The sequence below is a fragment of the Typopeltis vanoorti genome, chromosome 6 (assembly GCF_054136105.1).
Source record: "Typopeltis vanoorti isolate ZY-2024b chromosome 6, IOZ_Tvanoo_1.0, whole genome shotgun sequence".
Classification (NCBI taxonomy): domain Eukaryota; kingdom Metazoa; phylum Arthropoda; class Arachnida; order Uropygi; family Thelyphonidae; genus Typopeltis; species Typopeltis vanoorti.
In genome coordinates, this window is record NC_143554.1 from 87,868,100 (window position 1) to 87,880,550 (window position 12,451).

The 12,451-nt window shown below is 37.2% G+C and overlaps 1 protein-coding gene across 2 annotated transcripts in view; it reads left to right on the forward strand.

Moving 5' to 3' along the window:
• Positions 1 to 12,451, forward strand: part of LOC150105673 (uncharacterized) — a 211,184-nt gene that overhangs the window by 124,584 nt on the left and 74,149 nt on the right. For both annotated transcript variants that reach the window (XM_090394995.1, XM_090394994.1), the window contains exon 9: positions 12,066 to 12,143. In XM_090394995.1, the coding sequence (XP_090251121.1) occupies positions 12,066 to 12,143 (78 nt within the window). The remainder of the gene's footprint in view (positions 1 to 12,065; positions 12,144 to 12,451) is intronic.

The window sequence follows — 12,451 nt, forward strand, 5'->3', positions numbered from 1 at the left end:
CCCATAATAATTACCCTCCTTCCACTCATTTCTTCTATTTGCTTATGCATGCTATCCCCACCATCCATTCCATCACCTGGTCTATAGCAGCACCCAATTGTATATTTTGTTCTGCTAGATTCTATCTCACACCAAACAGCCTCAAATGTGCTTTTTTTCCCCATCCTGCAGTTCAACTTCTATACTCCTTGGCTGAAGCTCATCAGCTATCATCAATAACACTCCTCCCCCCTTTTTATTCACCCTGTCACTCCTGAACACGCTATACCCGTCACATTCAATCCCACTAGCTTTATCATCTTCTATCAGCTATGTTTCACTAATACCAACAACCTGTGGCCTGGAAGTGCCAACCATGGCCAAAAACTCTTCCTTCTTGTTCCTAATACTCCTGGCATTAGTGTACATGAATTGCAGAAGCCCATTTGTCCCATCCCTACTTTGATGCCTTATACTAACTATCCCATTCTGATTTGTTGTACGTCGTACTCGCTCGGGCATAATATACTCATTCATACACTTAACTGCCTCCCTATAGTCTGCATATCTACTCCCCCCCCTTTAATAAATCTAGTTTCCCTGAGTCTGTACATCCACTTCCACATCATTCATCAACACTTTTTCAAGTCTCCGTACACCAACTCCATTCAAATGTAACCCATCCATCTTATATAAGTCCTTTCGCCCATCGAACTCATTCCACACAGCCACAAATTCCACACCACTCTCCATGCATAATCCACGCATAAAGTCATTGGCAATTATGGCCCTCCTTCTAAATGCTTCGCTGTCATACCGCGGTAAGATACTCACCATCCTAACTCTCTCACTCTTCTCTTTTGCTACCTCAAATAACTCCCTCACATCCTCTATCATTTCCATTTTGTCTTCTTTCAAATCATTTGTTCCTGCCACGATTATCATCTCTTTCACCCTCTGTTTTTGCAGTCGAATAGATCCGCTGACGTCCTTTATGTTTGCACCCAGCTGGTACGACTTCGTTAAACTCTCAATTATTACACCTCTTAATAGCGAATCCCCATACAGCACTCGCTCCTTCATTTTATTGACGTTTACGAACATTCTATTATTTGCCATCACAGACTTCCGCCAGTTATTTGTCGGTACGTTCAACACACATTTTTCGATATACACCAGTTGTCTTTTAGCTCTGTGTATCGCACCGTTCAAACGGGCAATTTTGCTACTCGCATTTATCTCACCATTTTCATTATCGATCAAATCATCCATTCTTTCTGTATTTCTACCTTCATTTACACTTTCAACGACACTCTCACACCTATCTGGCACTACCATGCAATTCTCTAGCACACGGCCATTTTCTACATTCTGACTATCGTTAACGATATCACTCTCGACACACGAAACACGCTTGAAATCCTCGTTCTCTTTACACTTTCTGCACATATTCACTCCACTATCACTTTCTAACCAGACTCCCACCGCTCTTCGCAAGGCATACATCTCACAGACAGCACATTGCATAAATTTGTTTACATCAAAACTCTTAAACAAACATGGCGACCTGGCCGCCATTTTTTTCTTTATCGGTGCCATGTGTACGCTATCTTATCTTAAAAATAATAATTAAAATAACAGAAAACACGCAAAAATTTCACAGACACACCAAGAAACAAAAAGCAAACAATACTACTTAAAATTCTAGTAAAATATCTAATGTTAACACAAAATACTACTAATCTTTTCAGGAGCTCTTGACAAGCCGACGATCTAATCAGTGCAACACCAAGCGACATATCAAATTAAACAGCCCATTCAAAGGCATTGCCAGTTCCCTTGCACTTTCTCATGAAATGCAAGCTAATATACCATATAACCTCATGGTTGAGATTCTGTAATATCTTAAAAACCTCTAATTCATCCACTTCTGTACTGACATCATTCAGACTCAGTAACATCTATCAAAGCAATAACCTCACTTGGATAATATACTCTTACAAATTAGTTGCCGAGTAACTAAACTATTTTGTTTACTTCTGTCATCTCACTACCAACAGCACTTTTTAAAATTATCCTTCCATAGTCATTCTTCCTCTTACTTGCCACCTAACAAAAGAACTCTTTGGGATAGTCTTTGGCTTGGTTACTTTCTTTTTATAATCTGATTTTTACTTTCTTACTACTGGTCACTTTTCTCCTTATACACCTTCCACAAAACTTTTTTTTTTTGTAGCTCTGTTAATGATACTACTCATCCATCTAACTCCTACATGATTTGCTCTCAATATTGAGTATACAGTCTGATATTTCTTTGTGCAGATACTCCTTGATTATCTGCACATGCACTGCTAAATCTTTCCTGTACAGGTTTTTATGTCACTTAACAGTTCAAGCTTTCTCGTAAGCTTGTTATAATCACGTTCCTTGTAGTTCCACGAATGCCCCGTCTTGACAAGAAATTACACATTTTGCAGTCTCCCAAGTATCACTCCCCCCCCCCCAATCGATAGCAATGTGGTAACCTTGGTTATAGTTAGCTCTTCTGATCCTGTGACCAGATCTGACACTTTCATAACCCAACTCCCCTCCATCATATACTGCTTCAAGTAATTATCTCTCATTAGGTTTATAAATTTCCTTCCTTCCATGTGATCTCTCCATCTTCCAGTCTATGTATCAATATAGTTGAAGTCCCATATAATAATTACTCGACTTGCACTCATTACACTAATTTGCTGATGCATGTCTTCCATACCGTGCTGGAACCACCTGCTTATAGCAGCAACCAACCCTAGATTTTGTCCAATTGGTCTCAATATCTCACACTAGACTGCTTCAAAAGACTTGATCCATCCCCTGTCTCATGCTCTTTTTGGCTTCAATTCATCTGCCATGGCAAGGTTGCCTTAAGCAATGCCCCCAAAACTCCTCTCTTTTCTTTTGTGATACTTCTGGCATTAATATTTAGAAACTATAGCATTGTCTTATCCTCTCCACAAACTACCTTTACATCCTGAATTGACTGCTCCATTCGATATTGTTGCTTTGAGAGACTAGATTTCACATGTTTTGGTCATTACCACACTCACGTCTCATGGGTGCCTGCACACATACATACACACACACACTTACTTGCCTACATCCATTCATCTGTGAATTTAAGTGCAACCTGTCCTACAGGACAAGTCACACTTATTATTATTATTATTATTATTAAACATGACCTCATGGAGTCAAAGACTCATCTGGTAGGTCCTTTTATCTCTCTCACACACACACACACACACACACACACACATACATCTCATCACACCATGTTTTAAACACACTCAAACTCCTTGCAGACACCACACTCTCAGGCAAGGCATTCCAATCATTCACAACTCTGCATGAAAAAAACCTGCCTCTCCCTCCCCTACTCACACCCTCTTTATACAGTTTCCAGGGATGCTTCTGGTTTTCCCCTGATCTCCCACTATTCTTTGTAGAACTTCTCCACCATTGATCGTAAAACAACTCCTTACCAACTTGTAGGTCTCTATCATATCTCCCCTCTTCCTTCTCTCCACCAGACTCTGCAAATTACATCTTCTCAATCTTTCCTCATACTCAACATTCCAGAAGTCAGAAATTACCTTAGTCAGTCACCTTTGGACCCTTTCCAACATCTCTTCATCCTTCTGAAAACCCGGTGACCAAATCTGGGCACAATAGTCCATGTGTGGCCTAATCAAAGCCTTATACAATGGAACAAGAATCTCCCTACTTCTACACATCAGCGTCCTGCGCATCATTCCCAGAAGTCTTTGTGTTGTCTTCACAATTTTGGCAATTAGTCCCCTAAATTTTAGATCCTTATCCACTATCACCCCCAGATCTCTTATTTCCTCTACTTCCAACAATATATTCTCACCAAGCATAAATTCTGCATTCCATCTTTGTTTTCAAAATTTTAAAACCTTACATTTTGCAACATTGAACTCACATCCCCATTTGCTTGCCCAATCACTCAATTTATTCAAGTCTTCTTGCAAGGCCACAACATCTTCACTACTCTTTATGGTTCGTCCCAACTTTGCATCATCTGCAAACAACTGAATATCTCCATCCAAATCTTCACCAATATCATTAATATACAAGTTAAATAGTAATGGCCCTAAAACAGACCCCTGAGGCACTCCACTAGTGACTTTCCTTTTCCTGGATATCGCACCCCCATACACAACTTGTTGATACCTGTCATATAGCCAGTCTCCAATCCATTGCACTAATCTAATATCCAACCCCATCTGCTATAGTTTGACTGCCAACTTATCGTGAGGTACTCTATCAAAAGCTTTTGCGAAATCCAAGTATATTACTGTGTATCCTTCTCCTCTGTCCAAGGAAGCAGTCACTTTATTGTAATAAGTAAGTAGATTACTAAAACATGACCTCCCTTTAGCAAATCCATGCTGTCCATCAAAGATTATACCATTGTTGTCAACCCAACTCTGGATCCTAGTTCTCACAAGCTTCTTCAACAACTTAACCCCAACACCTGACACACAGAGATAGGCCTATAGTTTGATGCTTGAGTTCGATCACCTCCTTTATGAAGTGGCGCAATCTTGCAGAATTTCAATCAGTCAGTCTCTCCTCCCCTTCATCAACTGCTCTCAATCTCTCCATGAAGTCACATTCACAAGATTGAAATAGTTTTTGAAAATCCCCCAAGCTGCATTGATCTCTTTTCCAGCTAACTCCTAATTCTATGCTACACCTGCAAGCTGTCTCCTGAGCTCTTCATAATCACCCCCCCCCCTTGTAGTACCACATATACCCTTTTTTCACAGGGGTCCTTGCACTCTGGCAACCACCCAGGTAATCACCTCATGGTCACTTTCACCAATTGGTGGATGATTTGACACCTCATTTATAATTACATCCTCCGATGAAATGACCAAATCCAAGTCCCTTAATCCTCGTGTGCCCTCTGTTACATACTGTCTGAGGTAGTTATCCCTCAAAAACTCAAGAAACTCGTTTTCTTTACTTCCAGTTGCTATCTCTTCATTCCATTCTATATTGCCATAATTAAAATCACCCTTTTCTTATTTGCTTGGCTTATTTGACTATACATTTCACTATCACCACCATCCACATTACCAGGTCTATAACAATATCCCACCAAGTATTTGATTCTATTCACCTCTATCTCACACCATACTGCCTCAAAACCACTGGCCCTATTTCCCTCTTGTAACTCTACCTTGTATGGACATAACTCTTTCTTTATCGTCAATAGCACTGCCCCTCCCTTTTTACCCCTTCTATCCTCACAAAACACATCATTCCTTTGCATCTCTATTCCTGTCAGGATGTCTTCCTCATCTAACCATGTCTCACTTATTCCGACAATCTTTGGGTGAACAGATGCAATTAGTGTAACCATTTCATCCACCTTGTTTCTTATACTTCTAGCATTGGTATACAAACACGACAGCTCATTTCTGGATCTACAGCTAGTTCCACTGATGCCACTCACTCGATGTGATCTCTCCATGCTGGACTGGGGCCATTTCCCTTTCTGCTTCTTCATTTTAGAACCCTTTTCAATTCCATCTGTTTCCTCTTGATCCCTGGTCATCCCATTTCTTTCCTGCCTACACGCGCTCTCACCTTCTCTTGGAGTATCCACCTTTCTCACGCTGTGTACCCATGTCCACCCTGAGCCTCCCTGTTTCCCTGCTCCTCGTGCACTCCCATTCTCTCATTTTCTATACTCATACCACTCACTTCCCCATTCATATCCACTTCTTCAATCTCTCCTGTCTTACTCTCCTGCTCTTCCACATCACTTCCCTCTCAATCTGATTCATTCTCTCTATTCACTTCTCTACCTTCCAGCAGTAGTCTCTCCAAGCGACTCACACCATAACCACTCAAATGCAGTCCATCGCTCCCATACAGCTCACTTCGTCCCTCTAACTCATTCCACACATTAACAAACTGTACTTCTATCTCCTCACACATTTCAGCCAGAATATCATTCATGATCTTTGCTCTCCGCCTCATTTCACCACAATCATACCTAGGCAACACACTGACTACCCTTCCTGTCACACTAATCTCTTTTATCTTTCCAAGCAGACATGCTCTTTGTTCTCTCTCAAATCATTTGTGCCAATTAATACTATTAACTCTTTTGCTCGCTCCCGCCTCATATCCAATGCCTCAATCACTCTACTCATTTTACCGCCTGGAAAACATACCTTGTGCATTTTATCCTCTAGCACACCTTTAATAATGGAGTCGCCATACAATGCCACTCAATCATCTTTCGTTAACTCTTTCATGCCATCATGATTTATTTTAATAGTTTTGACCTGAATTCTCTTAATTTCATTCCGCATCCATTTCATTTCTTGCCTCATCCAATCCAATTCACTTTCCGAATCTCGTGACACATTCTCTCTATCATTAAATCTAACTTTCTAACTCACGACCCCCTCTTCTCACTTTCCCTTTCATTCATCCTTCTTTGTTTCTGTATTTTCGGTTCCAACATATGTCCAACTTTCACTATCATTCTTCTCACTTTTACTGTCATTCATCTTTTTTTGTTTCAGTACTTTCAGTCCAACATGCGTCCAACTTTCGCTATCGTTTATTCTTTCGATTTTTTTCACTTGCAATTTCTGCATCACGGCATTTCTACTTTCAATCGTTCTCTCAATTTCGTTTCTTTCCACCACACTTTCGTCCCTTTTAACATCCGTGATGGTTTTCAAATCGCTCTTTTTCTTTTTTCCTGATTTTTTAACATTTTTTTGCCTCTCTTTTCTCACCATCCTTCTCTTTCAAACGTGCACTCACAACACAATCGGTACTAACACTTTCTGTCATCAATTTCATGTTTGCATTCATCAGTTCCTCGTTTCAGGTCACACTTCGCACACACCCTTCTTCCATCCACACTAAACATCCACAAATCATTTATGTAATCGAAGGAATACATATAACAGACCTCACACTTAACGAAACAACTGAAATCTAAATTAAAATCATGGAATGACAATGCCGCCGCCATTTTTTTTATATTTTTTTATAATAACGATTTCGTAATTTAGTTTAGACAAGAAAAATTCCCCACACTAATAATACCGGTAGCGCACAACGTTTACAGCCGCTCTTACTCAAACAATTACGCATATATACTTAATTATTCCTAGTAAAACTTATCTGAATCAGGAGCTCTTCAAATCGCTTCCACAGCACTTGGCTCACTAGCGCCCTCCACTTAAATTCTTCTATCCAGAGATTATGTAGCTCTGCATGGAATAATTCTGCAATTCCAAGAATAATGTAGTAAACCTTTATCAGCACTTTTTAATTGGTCTAATACAGAGGTTTGAGTTTTCCCTTCCGGAAAATCAGGTTTTTCATCCCACAAAACATTAAGCTGGCTAGAGGAATATATGCAGCTATTAATATGAGGCCAATGTATTAATAATACTTTGGCCTAATAGCCTTAGTTGCTTCAGATGTAGTTCAAAACAATTCTTTCCTACTTATGCATAGAATAATTTGCAGTGATCATCCTTTTTTTTTCAGCTTATTCATATCGTACTTATCACTTTACATTCCTGTCTCCCAAAAATTCACTATTTTTTCACTCAAGCAAGCATTTATATATCTCTACCAAGTCATATATTACTATTATACATTACTGAATTCAAAGAATTATCATGGAAAGGCCTATATATGTATATAACAGTACATACATATATAAATGTGTCTTAAACTCATTCACTGTGTTTTTGAACTTACCACACTCTCAGACAAATGCACTCCACTACATTCACCAGCTACTTTACATGCAAAAAAAAAAAAAAAAAAAAATCTTGCTCCTTATTTGCCAGCTTACACTTAGTTTATACGATTTTCAGGAATAGCCTTTGTTCACTCCCCATTTTCTCTGCTCATTCTATAAACCACATTAATCTTTTAACAACCCTCTTTCCAACTTATATATCTGAATCTTATCCCCTCTCCTCTTATCTATGAGGTGCTGCAAACTGTATTATTATTATCATCATCACATAGGCATCTCCATGAGTCCAAAGACTGGACTCAAGATGCCTATGTGCAGTGAAAGATTTGTTTAGCACTGCTGTATAAAACTTGTAGTATTGTATATGTTTCTGTCAATTTGTAATCTGCAAACTTTCAATCTACCCTCATATGGAACCCCCCATCCCTGCAGTGTTCCTTCATATCCAACATTTCAGAGAGTCCTGACAACTCTAACAACAACATTCTTTTCTCTGCCTTATTATTGTATTGTATCTTAGCATCATGTCCTTTGCATTGTAGCAACAATATGCTGTGTTTTCTTTTGACACTTGAGCTACAAGTCTCTCAATTCTAACAATGGGATTCTGAATGTTATTACCTCCTGGACAGAATCCCACCAATACCATTATTATTATGTCACACCTCCAGGGAGTCCAAAGACTCATCGAGAAAGAGTGTGCCAACAGCATCGAACGATTGATCACCTTGCAACCACTAACCGCGCTCAAACTTGCTTAACTTTTTTTTTTTGCGTGAGCCATTAGTAGCAAAGGCTCTACCAATTGACCAACCTTTAGTTGTTCTGCACTTTTGAAGCAAACCCTGAATTAGAATAATTCAAATGGTATCCTTACTCATCTGCTGAACTACTACTTGCCTATTTAAACCGTATTGAAAGTCAGGATTTTCTGGTATCAGTATATCTGTTAGACCAGGGATCGGCAACCTTTTCTGACTCACGGGCCACATTTAGCTTTTATTTTTAATAATTGGGCCGCAAGTGTTTAATTAAGAGAAAATAGTGAGTGAAAAAATTACTGAAGTTATCAATTTTTATTATATCAATCTTAAAAAAACACAGATTATTATTTTAATGGCTATTTAGCCTATTTTTGTTTAGAGGAGTAACATGGGAATTATACCAGATATGAAACAAGCATAAAAATGAAACTCAATGAAAAATTATTATCACGTAAAAACAAAGTTATATAATTTTTTTGAATAACGAAACCTGTGGTGGGTTCATAATTAGAAGAAACACACGTATAAACCACAGTGAAAATTATTTAATTGTAAATATTTCATCCTAAGTATCTTAGGACATCATCAGTACAGTATTTAAACAAATATAGGAATAACATACAGTTAGGGCGCATGATTACAATAGAATCTCATGAAACGTGCATGACGTGCTAAAGTAGTACAAGAGGAAAAAAAAAAAAAAAAAAAAAAAAAAGTTAATTATTTAACACAATTTTGTATGATAATTTCCCATACTTTAGGAATAGTAAGAACGTCGTTGCGGTTTAGGTTTGGTCTGTGTAGTAGGGCTTCAGAACTTTCTTTGTATAAACATTCATGTTTAAATAAAGATCTATGTAAAAGTTTAGCCTTTTCCCAATGGATCCTATGGTTTGGATTTTCAATTCCGTGTTGAGAGAGGCCCGATTTCTGTGGTTTAAAAAGACGAATGTGGTCTTGATGTTCCGAGATGCGTTTCTGAACAGACCTACCTGTCTGTCCAAAGTAAGATAATTTGCATGAGCATGGAATCTCATAAACACCAGGTAACATCAAGGGTGAGAATTTGTCCTTAGGAGAAGGTAATAAGTTGTAATTTGGTTGATAGGTTTGTAAGTAGTGGCAAAATTGTATTTCTTCATAACTTTAGCACGTTACATGAGATTCTATTGTAATCATGCGCCCTAACTGTATGTTATTCCTATATTTGTTTAAATACTGTACTGATGATGTCCTAAGATACTTAGGATGAAATATTTACAATTAAATAATTTTCACTGTGGTTTATACATGTGTTTCTTCTAATTATAAAGTTATATAATGCATCACAATATGTGTGTCCCTTTGCTTAATGCGATTGTTTTCCCTTAGCCAAATTATCTATATCCACTTTATGACTTGAGGTGCAAATTTGAATCGAAGCATGCAAATGTCCATCAGTCAGTTGAGAAGCAAATTTATTTTTTCTAAAACTCATGGCAGAAAATGTCGCAAACGTATGTGCTTCCAAATGTGACTATCATCTTTTTTGCGAAACTGATCAATCCTTCAAATTTTTTGGTAAGCATCGAAAAAAGTTTTGGATATTTTCTAACGAAAATGCGTTCTTTAATGTTTCATTGTGTTGTAATTCCAAAACTTCCATCTGTAGTTCATTTGTTATGTCATCAATGTCGACATTAAAAGCATTCAAACATAATCGCATTTTGATGCTGCTATTTTTATGAAAATCCACAAATCTTGTTGAAAATTCTGTTTATAAATCTTTAATGATACCAACAAAAGTTTCCTTTTGTGTTTGCCATCCAACTGTAGATGCAGATTTGCAACATGTATAATGATGTAGATTTTCTTCCATCATATGTTTCTTCAACAGACATAGTTTGGGGACTGCAAAAGTGTGCCAAAATCTCGGTTGTTGTCGGATGAAGTCTCCTTTGTTATCCCCACTCATGATGACTCACACGGTTGACTTACGCCAAGTTGCACGGCGATATCACGAAGTATAGGCATAAAAATTATTTTTAATTTATTATTCATATTATAAAATGTGTTATTTAAATAATTCAACATACGGGCCATATGACATGTAAGTATGGTAAACCTTTTATGGGCCACCAAAAATGCACATTTGGGCTGCATGCGGCCCGCAGGCTGCCGACCCCTGTGTTAGACAACCAATCTCTGGCTATCTTGGTAATTTGTAATTATCTATCCCTGTTTCCCTCATCTTGAACACTAGCCTTTTTCGTGCAACAAGATATTTTTAATGTTGTTGTTGTGATATTCAGAAATAATGTATATGAATCTTTCTTTTTTAGTGCATTCACCACTGTATCATAAGATACAAGTGAATTGTTAAGTTAGACCTCTCCTTTACACTAGCCTGTCCTGTACCTATCAACCTGTGTCTTTTTTTCTATATTGTGGACTAGTTGTTGTCTTGATTGGCTGAGGGTTAGCATATCTGCTTTACAACTAATCCTGAGAATTTGAATCCCACCATGGGCATGGATGTTTCATGAACATCTTAAGTGATAGATGAGTTTATTGCCCAGTGTGAGACCACCACCACCCGACTTGAATTGGCCTGACTAAACATGGAATTTGAAAAGATCTATGTGTGGTTTCTATAGCATGGTTTCTAGTTTATCTAACTCTTAGCCAACTCACAATACTATTAATAGTCTTTCATGCTCACATAAAAAAAAAATACAATTTGAAATAATTTATTTTTCAAACAAAGACACGTGGCACACCAAGAAACATTTCTTTAACATAATTCTGTTATTTAAACCACTGTAAATTTTAAATGGGATTCTGTTTTTATCATACTGTTTTTTATTTCAAATGAGAAAGTTCTCATTGTTTCAGTGAAAACAAACAAACAAACTGAAATGTAAATATTTTAAGAATGCCATAGCTCAGCAATCATTAACAACGATACCATCTGGCTGGAAAGATGTGGGTTCAAATCTTATCTAGCATGCAAAGAACCAAGAACTTTCAACTAAAGGTGAAGAAACCCACCATCTCATATAGAGATGTTAAGGACTTTTTCTTCTATTACATAGGCAAAGTGGATACTAGATCCAACATTATTTCATTGTTTGTAGAAACTATGAAAGTTTTGTAAGTTTCTTCTAGTTTTTCATTCTACAAGATGCACAAACTTATCAGAAAATACATTTTTCAGACATAGCAGAGATCCCTGCAGATAGCATTAAATAAGTTTCAACAAAGCCAAGCTACTTGACTATGATGGACCACTGAACTAAACATATAAAGGAAACATGAGATGTATTTTAAAAATAAAATTGATTTTTATTTATATATCAAATAATTAAATATAATTAATTATTGCAGTGTTCAGCAGAACGAAAATCTTGTGGTTTGTTTAGTTTATTAGTATAAAGTATTTAATATTTGCTTGTGTGGATATCTTTGCAGGCTTTCTTTATTATATGCAATGTTTTAAGAAAGAAATATTTTCTTTTTATAAGGTGAATTTAAAGAAACAACTAGAAATTGCAAAAAAGAGAAGGGAGAAAGTTGAACTTTCATTGCAGACAAAGATAAAAGTAAGTAAATATTAAATGTAAATATTAAGGTTTTAAATGTTACTTTAGGTGTTTTGATTTCTGATTTTTCTATTCTTAAAGAATACCAGCAGCATTTGAATATTTTAATTTTTGTTGCTATTGCCACCCTCGTTAGTGAAGTGGTTAATGTATCTGCTATTCATCCAACAAGCTGTAGGTTCAAATTCCATCATAAGCATGAATGTTTATGAATGCAGTTAGGCAGGAGATGAATTTCATTGCATAGTGTGAGATCACTGCCCTGCTTATTGGAGACCTGAAATGGCTTGTAAAAGTTCCATGTTTGG